The 12500-nt window shown below is 36.8% G+C and overlaps 1 protein-coding gene across 1 annotated transcript in view; it reads left to right on the plus strand.

The window, feature by feature from the left end:
- The window catches only part of LOC144959598 (hemicentin-2-like), a 100613-nt gene that overhangs the window by 76248 nt on the left and 11865 nt on the right, over window positions 1–12500 (plus strand). The window contains exon 45 of the mRNA XM_078892223.1: window positions 4423–4590. Coding sequence (XP_078748349.1) covers window positions 4423–4590 — 168 coding nt within the window. The remainder of the gene's footprint in view (window positions 1–4422; window positions 4591–12500) is intronic.

Consider the following 12500-nt stretch of genomic DNA (forward strand, 5'->3'; position numbering starts at 1 on the left):
TAGATTAAATAAAACATCCTTTTAATAAGATATACATTTGTTACGTCAAAATTCCCATGACATAATATTATAATCTCCCTTCATCGGCCATTATTGTAAAATGTCCTGATATGATTTCATTCCATAAATTCATGTCAACAGATATTTTTCTTTCTCGGTATGCATAGCCACGTTTTGGTGAATGTGTGTGTTTTTTGTGAGGGTATGTGCGCGCGCACTTATATAAATGGGTGTTTGTACAAAAATGTGTTTAATGATGTTTATTTTGAGCGCCAAGAGCTGTTTTGTCAACGGGATTGGGCGCTCTCTCTCTACAACTAAACTTTATAATGTCCCGTCTTAACTGTTAAGTGTTGCTATTGGCCAAGGACCCTTTGTTTACCCTGAATCAATACGCTTTAAAATTTGGGTCAGAAAACTCGTCCGCAATAAATATCCTTAGATTAAAATGACATTCATGTTGTCGAAAATAAAAATTGTAATCCTAAGAACTTGTGTGAAATCTTCGTTGAAAGCCCCTCGGCTTTGAGAGTTTTTCAACAAGATAAATGTCGTTTTGATCCAGTGACAGTTGAAAGTAGAGTCTTCTGACCGACATTTTAAAATGTTTTTTTTATATTTTTTATTTTTTATTTATTTAGTTCAAAGCATCTAGATCTAGATATTTCGACATCATTTAAACTTAGTGGAAATGAAAATTGAGACCAATCTAGATATAAAAATGTAAAGATTTTGAAGTGTTATAATTTATTCCTTGTGTAATGTGGTATTTAACTCTCTCTCTCTCTCTCTCTCTCTCTCTCTCTCTCTCTCTCTCTCTCTCTCTCTCTCTCTCTCTCTCTCTCCTTACCGATCATTTTCAGTATTTTGTCCAAAATGGCAGGCTTACCCAGCAGAAAAATTTATTAATCAAAAAACAAAAAAAAACAAACACAACTCAAACAAGCTCTGAACAAAACAATTAGGACTGTTATGATATTAATTAAACAAAAATCGTTGTGATGTACAAAATAAATCGGAATAAGAAAAAATGTAGGGATTGTGTCGTAACAAATTAACCCTCTCCTCACTAGCCATTTTCAGGATTTTCCCCAAAACTTCACACCACCCAACTAAAACAAAAATAGATTTTTTATCACTCAAACACAAGAGCAGTAAAGTTCTTACCACAAATAATTTCTTTAGCAAAACAAGCTCTACAACACACTGTTCATTTTCTTTGAATTTTATGACGTACAAAAGAAATTTGAATAAGAAAAATGTTGGTTGTATCGTAACGAATGTGACGATTTTCCTATAGTTGGTAAGGAGTGGGTTAATGTGACGATTTTGCTGTAAGTGCGGCTATGTGGTCGAGTGGTATGACGCTCGCTTTCGGATAGGAAGATCCTGAGTTCGCGCCTCGCGCTCGGCGCATAGTTGGTTCCTTGAAAAAGGCTCTTTACTCACATTCTCTCACCGTACTCAGGTGTAAAATGAGTACCTGGCCGTTAACAGCGTTGTCTTTGTCCGAAAAATTGTAATATCGCCTATCAGGCGTCATGTCCCGTCCTATAATGTTAAATGTTGTTGTTGACCAGGGACCCTTGTAAAGCGCTTTGAGCACATTTAGTGGATATTGCGCTATATAAAGCTTAATTATTAATTATTGTAAGTGGTGAGGAGAGGGTTTAGGCTTAGGTGGAGGTTACACATTTTTAATGAAGAAAATATAATGTAATAATTCTACACACCACACTAGGGTTTGCCATAGGTTGTCAGTTCATCATTCTCCTCCTCCTCCTCCTCCTCCTCCTCCTCCTCCTCCTCCTCCTCCTCCTCCTCCTCCTCCTCCTCCTCCTCCTCCTCCTCACAGGATCGCCATGATAATTCAAATTAAATTATAGAGGCCACCATTTGCAGGGCTGAATTTTTAATTTAGATTTGTGAGTGGAGCAGGCACTTGTGTTGATAACAAGAGATGAAGTAGTAGGAAAGTGCCAGAAGACAATAGAGAATAAAAATTTCGCGGCGGTGATGGGGGTTTGAACCCGCGACCTTACTGGCACGACAATCCAGGGGTCGTGGATAGCTCATACGGTAGAGTCACGCTCTTCCCGGCCAGGCGGAGTTGTCGTACCGGTAAGGTCGCGTGTTCAAACCCCCATCGCCGACGCGAAATTTTTATTCTCTATATATTGTCTTCTGGCACTTTCCTACTCGCTTCATCTCTTGTTCCATTTGCAGGGCCGATAACATAATGCAGCTACGGGCTAGCTTTACCATTGTGTGTTACAAAATAGACAATTCATATTTCGCGTCGGTGTACACATAAAAGCATTTCCATTACAAAACGAGCGCATAACAATTTGGGTTTATCAGACTTACAAATAAGCGGCACAGCTCGATCTATTTAATAATAATAATAATAATAATAATAATAATAATAATAATAAAATAATAATAATAATAATAATAATAATAATAATAATAAAGTTTATTTGTATAGCGCCCAATTCCGTTGACAAAACAGCTCTGGGCCCACAAAATTGTAAAACATCATTATAAACATTTTTGTACACAAATCCATTTTTACAAGCGCGCGCACACACACACACACACACACTCACACACACACACACACACACACACACACACACTTTCCCTCACAACATAACACACACATTCACCAAATCGTCCATATATATGCATACAGAGACGAAAAAAAAGACGGGGAAAAAATTCAGTTTAATATTATCTTCATCAATTTTATTACCTACTTGAAGAGCTAGACAACTAGACCAGCAGGCACTCTACTACTTGGGCTGGATTCTATAGATAGTATGCGCTTGGCTAAGAAACTCATAACATTGCCATCCGGAAGTATAACGGACCAACACACAAAACTGTGCGTAATCATGAACGTTTATAGATAGTATGCGCTTGGCTAAGAAGCTCATAACATTGCCATCCGGAAGTATAACGGACCAACACACAAAACTGTGTGTATCCATGAACGTTTATAGATAGTATGCGCTTGGCTAAGAAGCTCATAACATTGCCATCCGGAAGTATAACGGACCAACACACAAAACTGTGTGTAATCATGAACGTTTATAGATAGTATGCGCTTGGCTAAGAAGCTCATAACATTGCCATCCGGAAGTATAACGGACCAACACACAAAACTGTGTGTATCCATGAACGTTTATAGATAGTATGCGCTTGGCTAAGAAGCTCATAACATTGCCATCCGGAAGTATAACGGACCAACACACAAAACTGTGTGTATCCATGAACGTTTATAGTCAGGTTAATACAGTTCAGTGAGCATTACTCATAAACGCGGATGGCAAAAAACAATAACAAAGACCTGAATGACGTCATCTTCGAACTATCTATATATATGCCCATTGACGAAGGAACAGACGTGCTCAGTCCCGATATGTGGATTCCCTGTGACCGTGCGTAGCCTTCGTAAACTTATAGCCTGACACTGACCAACAAATGACGTCAAAATGCCAGTCTTTGGCCACAAAAGAAAACAAATCGTGAGTTTTGTATTCAATAGTTCAACCAATGGGACCACTTTTTGTGTCCATGAGCACTACTAACGACAACTCACTAGACGGTGCGAAAACCAAATAATGACGTCAAAATGCCAGTCTTTTTGGGTTTCAGTGGCAGGCTATAACTTTTATTAACGATGGCTACGGACGGTTACACTTTTATGCTGATGTAGCATAGCACCTTATATGTGCCGTACTAATGAACAATGCAACTCACCACCACCATCATCATCATCATCATCATCATCATCATCATCATCATCATCATCATCATCATCATCATCATCATCCATCGTGGCTTGCACTCTTGAGCACGTTGCCGGTCAGCTGTCTCCACGAATCACGATCCTCTGCGGTGCGCACGAAATCTGTGTTGCTTTTAAAATCACATTTGGCCATTTTTAGGTTATTTAAATAAGTAATTTATTGTCTTTCTCTAGCTCTCTTTCCTTCGACCATCCCAGATGTTACCAACTTTTCTATTCCGTCTCTTCTCCACACATGTCCCAGAATCCGTAACCGCCTCTTTCTGATGGTATCGATCAATATTCTTCCCTTTCTCACCTTCTCCAACACTTCCTCGTTCGTATAGATAGTATGCGCTTGGCTAAGAAGCTCATAACATTGCCATCAGGAAGTATAACGGACCAACACACAAAACTGTGTGTATCCATGAACGTTTATAGTCGGGTTAATACAGCACAGTGAGCATTACTCATAAAAGCGAATGGCAAAAAACAATAACAAAGACCTTAGTGACGTCATCTTTGAACTATCTATACACCCACATCTCAAATGTAACTCATATTACATACATCAATTTATCTTGAGCTTCAAGCAACCATTTTGATGATACATACTTTTGATGTTCCAGGCAAACCAGATAGATCGCGTGGAGAGAGTGAAATGTTTTTCTATGTCAACGATTCGTCATCCACCCTGGTCATAAAGAACATACAAGACGAGGACTTTGGTCAGTATGTGGTCAGTATGGTCAACGAGGAGGGGTCCAGTAGTATCACCTTTGACCTGGTTGATGAAAGTGAGTTGAGTCATTTTTTCACACTACTGAGCAGGTTAACTCACTCAACCCTAACACCGACAATACCCCTTGTATACCTCGGGGTTTCTTTTACCCCATGCCTATTCATTGTTACAATTTTCTGAGACAAATTATAGGCGTAGTATCAAAGCTAATGTTCTTAACTTTTACATGTTTAATGATAGTTGAATAAAACTAACTATGTACATGTTCATTTTTAATGCATTCTTTTCCAATTTGGAAAAGTAGCAAAACTTTCTAGGATTGGGTGAGTTAAACGCACGTCCGTTCTTGTAAGATATTTTTGTGAAAGAGAAATATATCGTAAGCTGCATGTTTTATCATGCTAGCGCGACCTGTGTTCATTCCCATGTGTTTTGAAGATAGGGTGATTGAGGGGGGGGGGGGCGGTTTGGGCACAGACCCTGTGCTATCTATTGGGGGGGGGGGGGGTTGTCTTCCGGATGTCCAACATGACCTAATTTTTCCATTGTGCTGAGTGTGAGCGACGAAGGTAGATTGGGTTTTTCTCCCATATAGGTAGGTGTGAAATTTGCATCCTTCACTAAGGGAGGTAATGCGTGTGTCAATCAGCGACATTTAATTATTAGCAGATAGACGATGGTGTCAATCCAATTAACACATTACTGTAAAAAGGACAGATGCACTTTAACGGGCGTTATGGACCTGTACATGTCTGGTCGATATTTATTAGCTTGTGACACCTCGTGAATGGAAATTGTTGGTATTTAAAGTTAACTATAGTGACTACGACTCCTGAGAAGGATCATCACGTTGCCGTCGTACAGGTGCTTGTGCGTTGCAATGACCCTGAAGGTGATACCAGCCTAGATCCAATCCTGCTGGAACAGCTGAAGATGAGTAGCCAGACCAAGAATGATCCAAACCGGCGTCCAGACAAGGTTCTTCCTTCTCCTGGACCCACACCTCCAACTCAACGAAAATCAAACTTCACTTGAATAATCGAGAGGCAACAAAAGAACTGAAGATCACAGCCGGTAACTCAATACTACCCCAATCCTAAATGCCTCGGCATTACATTGGAGAGACAACTAAATTATCGCAAACACATTGAGGGAACCGCTGATAAAATCGCAAAAAGAAACAGCCTGGTGAGAAAACTCGCAACTACCACCTGGGGAGCCTCAACACAGGTACTGGGAACGTCTGCTTTGGCACTGTGCTATAGTGTGGGAGAATACTGTGCCCCTGTTTGGATGAGGAGCCCACATGTAAACCGCATTGACATCCGATTAAGAGAATCAATGAGAATTATAACAGGATGTCTCAAGTCAACTCAACTCAATGGTTCCCAACACTGAGCGGCATTACACCGCCAAGACTTAGACGACAAGATGCTAATCAAAGGATACATGCAAGAATTGACGAAGCCACAGACAACATTCCCATAAAATCAATCGTAAAGGGGGCACCTTCAACAACAAGACTCAAATCGAGAAGACCTTTCCACCTAACAAAAATGGCAGACTTCAGTGTGGAGGAAAGCTGGAGAGAAATGTGGAACAGGGAAACACCAAGAGGATGAAACATCATTAAAGATCCAACAAAAGAGTGCCTGCATTAAATAACGCCAGGAAATACTGGATTTCCTCAAATCGCCTCTTAACTGGACATGGCAGAACTGCATCCAATATGTGCAGGTGGAAACTTGGAAACAGTGATACCTGCCAGAAATGTCAGGCAGCCGCAGAGACTAGCGATCACATCGTCCTCCACTGTCCAGTCACTAAACATGAAGGTGGCTATGAAACCGTCCTTAGGGCGGAGGAAAACTTTAGGAGCCAGGTTGGCGAAATAAACTTGGAGGTGTAGCCATATACTACTACTACGACTACAGTGTAACAATTTATATCTCCTAAGAAATTATGAATTTTCGAATTTTCACTTGTGTATTTCTGGGTGTTTTCCCATTGTTTGTTTTGTTTTGTTTTTGTAGCAGACATATTTTTCGTGGCCATTCTTGAAAGCCAACACCTATCATTAGTAGTAGCTAGTTAATTCTCTGTCCTTTTATCTCATACTTTCCAATACCTTTTCACCTAGCCATGGTGAATGAAACCAGATCTCTTCACCTAGCCATGGTGAATGAAACCAGATCTCTTCACCTAGCCATGGTGAATGAAACCAGATCTCTTCACCTAGCCATGGTGAATGAAACCAGATCTCTTCACCTAGCCATGGTGAATGAAACCAGATCTCTTCACCTAGCCATGGTGAATGAAACCAGATCTCTTCACCTAGCCATGGTGAATGAAACCAGATCTCTTCACCTAGCCATGGTGAATGAAACAAGATCTCTTCACCTAGCCATGGTGAATGAAACCAGATCTCTTCACCTAGCCATGGTGAATGAAACCAGATCTCTTCACCTAGCCATGGTGAATGAAACCCCCAACTATGGGGGGAATGTAACGTTAGTGGGTATGGGGATTATTAGGCTTAGATTTCTGTTGCCTCTGGTATCCATCGACCCATCCATCCATCCATCCATCCATCCATCCATCCATCCATCCATCTCTCCATCTATCTCTCTCTCTATCTATCTATCTATCTATCTATCTATCTATCTATCTATCTATCTATCTATCTATCTATCTATCTATCTATCTATCTATCTATCTATCTATCTATCTATCTATCTATCTATCAATCTATCTTTCTATCTGTCTATCTATCTATCTATCTATCTATCTATCTATCTATCTATCTATCTTGTTGCGTAGTTGCACACATATGTAATGACTTGTGATCGTATAGTGGTGTTTTTCATAGATGGTAGTATTATCCTTTGCGTTGTGTTGTAGATGTTAATAATGACGAAAGAGTTCAAGGGCCGGTGATGATAATTGAATGCACAACATCAAAACATTCAAATAAAAGTCCAGATTCCAAGTTTCATTTCTTACAGTTTATTTGTTTGTGATAAATTCAAAATCCAAATCATGATAAATTCCAAATCCAAATCAAATAGCATTGTCATAATTCAATCAGTTTCATAAATTCCAAATCCGTAAAATCAGTCCACATGTAAAGTCAATTTTGCCTAAGTAACCATTTTCAATATACGTGGAATATTTCTAAGTCCGTAAAAGCAAATAAATGATGGTGAGCACAAAAGGTTTAAAGTGTGCAGCTCATGGTCAAGTTGAATGCAGAATCAAAAGGTAGAATCAGAAGAATCCTCTCGTTTTCCTCCAAACATCCTCTTTTATCCCTATCAAAATTTTACCCACAGTTCCATTGTTTCCACGCCCCCTTGCAGTTATTGACAGTTCCCTGTCAGTCTATAATCCAACCCCTAAGAGTAAGACCAAATCATAATCAAACCTGAAACGTCAATTCCTACATATTGATGTTAAACCCCGCCTTTTATGATATAACATTATTTTGATAAATGCCCCTTTCACCTGTTTCAACACCCCTAAACCAATTTAAGAATGATTGATTAAATAGTACTCAACATGATAACCTGTCCAGTAACTTTGACACAAACGGTCTCAAGTAACCTGGACATAAAACTGCGCACACGTGTCATGCGTCTCAAATAGCTTGGACATAAAACTGCCCACACGTGTCATGCACTGACCAAGCTTAACTGATATGCCTGCACTATGTACTCACTAAACCCGTTTGCTGATATATATAATTGACAGTTTTGCACCAAATTTCTTAGATAACCTTTTGCATAGGCTTACTCTCTTACATACGCCCCTTTCTTAGAATTTAAATTGACTTAAAACAATTTCAATTAAAAAAATAACAGTAAGAGATTAAATATATATCTAATGTCGAACTAAAATGCAATAAACAAATGTAAGAAATAGTCTATATTTTTAAAATGACAAATACTTATACCAGTTAAACATTTAACAACTTCAAACTTTAAATTCAAAAACACCAAAGTTGATTACAACATTCATATATATCGATTATAGGTTTTAAAGTATTAAATTCACAAACATCAATTTTGATTACAACATCTAGATAGATATATATCGATTATAGGTTTTAAAGTATTAAATTCACAAACATCAAATTTGATTACAACATCTAAATAGATATATATCGATTATAGATTCTTTTTTCTTTCAAATTACAACATCAAATCTATCAAAAAGAGATTAAAATTTAGATTTACCAACACCAAAATTGATTAAAACATTTATATTTATCGATTAAACTTTTTAAAGTATTACAACATCGACAGTAAGATATCATTTATTTAAAAATTCAAAGAAAAAGTATCTTTTCACCTTAAATTCCATCTTCATAGCAATAAAAGTGTTTAATTCTCGTCATATCCCATCACACATACATATTATTGCGTGAAAAAGGATGGTTCAATTTCCATTTGTGATATACTCACGTTATCTTATTCAATCTCAAATTCAACTCTATACGACATGGGTGATAATCTCAGCTTCCATGTATGTTTACTCATTTACTGACATATCAAAACCAATACCTTGTATATTCCCTTATATTGTATGATTCCATTGAAACAACATTATTACATTAATTCCAACTTATAATATGTGGTACAAATAATATTTCATAGACATCTAGATTCATATACGAAGAATTATATTTCAATTAGTAATAAAAAAGATTTAAAAATAAATCATAATAATAACATTATCATCCTTTTAAAATTCAAGTTGAAGTTATTATCATTCATTGTTCATTGTTGATGTTTCAGTTTTTAAGCTTTTTAAGTCACGACGGTGTAGTTTACAACTACATTGAAATCAAATTGTTCTTTGTGGTCATCCATCAGAGGTCACATTTCTTAGTAATCCGTTCGTTTCGAGAATGGTCATCTTGTAAAATGGTCAGTAATTGTTAATTAGTCATTGTTTCCATTTAGAATGAGTTGTCATGTAATGAAAAAAATATATCAACTATAAGAGTTGAGGTGTTTGCATCAAGTCTACGTGTTGCATTGTTATGTGTGTTGTGGTCACTGCATAGCCCAAGTGTCATAAATTCACTTTATTTATTGTTAATTAATTAAAAACTTTTTCCTCTGTAAATGTCTTAGAATTATCACAATAATGTCTTCACATTCAAATATTTAGCGTTGAATAAATAATCAAACAATAGTCTGTCCGGCTTGTTCACATCACATATTTAGTGTTTGTAAATAATCAGTCATTAGTCTGTCCGACTTATTCATATTTAGTACAGTGTAAATAACTAAATAAGTAAAATCTAACATAGTATGTGATTGTGGGCTGTTACTAAAGTGACCAACTTTTGCAATTAGTGTGTTGTATTTGTTCGAGTCTTTTGAATTGGGACGAAAAAAGACTCTACAGGTAGCAAACGTATGCTTAACCTGTTGGGTTGTTTCTTGGTCTTGTGACGTCGCTGTAATCCATTCATCTCCGGCATCTGGGTCGATTCTCCTCGTAGATATTTGTGGTTGTCTTGTGTATACGTTGAATCTCATTGTAGATGAAATTGTAAAAATTCAAGATTAACTGTGTGCGAGATCTTGAATTTAAATGAAGTTTGACTTATCCAGCAAGTCAAAAGAAAGTTGTGAACTCAGCCATGTGTTGACAAAGAGTTCGTGTGTAGTAGTCGACAGAGGTCGTGTGTTGTAATTGTCTGTGTTTGTTGATCGAGTTTTGATGAGGTGGCATGTGAGTACACACCAGGTAGATGATGTAATCTGTAGAGTACCGGTGGGTGACGTGAGTCCAAACACCAGGTAGATGATGTAACAATAACGTAGTCTAGTAGTGTATGTAGTAGGGTCGAATAAGGTCAACAATATTTTCGTTATTTGAACGCAGGTTGTTGAATATCATACGATAATGAATCCAAGGAAATCGCTCATGTGGCGTTTTGCGATACTTTTTCCTGCATTGTCTTATATACATATATAGCCTTTATCTTTTACAATGATACTAAGACAGGCTTTATTATAATATTCAATGTTTATAAGTTGTAGATATGGGTGCTGCACACTTGTGTATTGACATAAGTTTAAATTTGAATACGCTCACCACTGCATATGAAGGAAGTAGTATTGTTCACAATTGGACATCATTTTTGTAAAAACAATCGTATCTTGAACGTTTATGTAATTATTGACATCGTACATCGTTGGGTATTGTTGTCGTAGAAGTAAATACAAGTAATCCTATTGTTCAATAAAGAATGTAAATATAAAAAGGTTCATGGAAGAAATCTGTGTTGATACAGATATTATTTTATAAATTCTGTCAAGTTTGTATAAGTTGAAAGGTACGTTGTAATTGAGGTTGCTGTGTAGTTGTAGTCTGTAGATTGTGTTGATTCTGGACGTATCAATGGCGTAGTCGAGATTGTTACTCCATTTCAATGTATTCGTGGATAGACCAAAGGGATTAGGACATTTCCCGACCTCTGTTGTGGCTGTGTTTGAGTTGCCTCTGTCGTTGTCATCAGCGTTCCCGTTATGGCTGATGTTTTCAGGTGTCCTCTTTCGTGATGACTGTATGTATAATGTTTTAGTGGAAACACTACTTCTACCTTTGATTAACTCGAATTATTCCCCTTAGAAAATCCCTAATTTAATGAAATATGATTTTGTTTATGTTATCGTAGCCCTTCCTACCATTTCAACTGATTGCCGAATGATTACACACTTAAGATTTGACAATTGAACATAACTTCTTCTTCAACTCAGTTACAAATTTTATGATATAAATGTTAAATTCAAACCACGCAGTAAATATTGATTACAATTACAACAGCAAATCTATAGGAGAAAAATATGATAATCAAAATATTCGCAGAAACGATATACACTCTGGTCAATAAAAATTCAATGTTTCGCGCCTTTGCCCTCGGCTTATAAAAAAATTCATATAACTCATTGCGACGTTATCTCGCGCCTCTTAATATAGCATTGATAAATGTGTGCGCTTTAACCACGCGCATCGTATTTATAAAAATTCTCCGCCTTCTGCATCATTTCATAATGTTCAACCATGCGCTTTAATCAAACGCAAAATAAAATATTCCCGAACGCCTCATTCCTGCGTCTCGTAATTTAAACCATGTGCACTTTAATTACCGCGTCTTACATCACTGCGCTTATTTACCCAATATGCATTTACAGCATTTTACCATATGGGTTACTTATAATTCGCTGATTCTTAACAAGTTAACCACTTGTGTCACAAATATTATCAGCTCACTTGACATGATAATGCATTTTCAATATTTTATTATTCTTCCGTAATAACATTTTAACTCCCATTACAAGACATCAGTCTTTCATAATAATTAATACTCCGTCATTTTATTTGTTCTCCGACTTTAAACCAAAAGTCTGTTATTCCGTTATTATGAGAATATGTCTCCTTTAAAAATCACGATGAAACGCGTTTCAAAACAAAACTAAACAAAACAACGATTGACTCATATTCCACATAAATCATTTCAACTTAATTTTCGGTGATAAAATCCAAATGTCTTATGTAATCTATTATAACGCCATATCTCATTACAAATATAAAATTAGCTCTGTTGTCGATTACTTGGCTGCGTTAACCACACATTTATTACCAAGAAAACAAACAGATATAAAACTTTGCTCTTTGTCATGAACCCATGAATCTCAAAGAGTCAATATCAACCTACCAATTCATCCCTATTGACAGGAGAAAAATATAATAAATGATGTTGTAATATAACAATATAAATACCATAAGACATTTTTCAATTATCAAAACTTATAATTTACGTGTTGTTATTGCCGTCATCTTCTTGAGTCATTTTGACAGAAAACAAAACGTAACAACATTAAAGAATGACCAACTGTCAATGTAATTCCAACAGTAACATAAAAACATTGAAATAAAAATCGACAC

The sequence above is a fragment of the Berghia stephanieae genome, chromosome 14 (genome assembly GCF_034508935.2).
Source record: "Berghia stephanieae isolate SIO BIC M18660-M18661 chromosome 14, UCSD_Bste_1.3, whole genome shotgun sequence".
NCBI classification, from domain to species: Eukaryota; Metazoa; Mollusca; class Gastropoda; order Nudibranchia; family Aeolidiidae; genus Berghia; species Berghia stephanieae.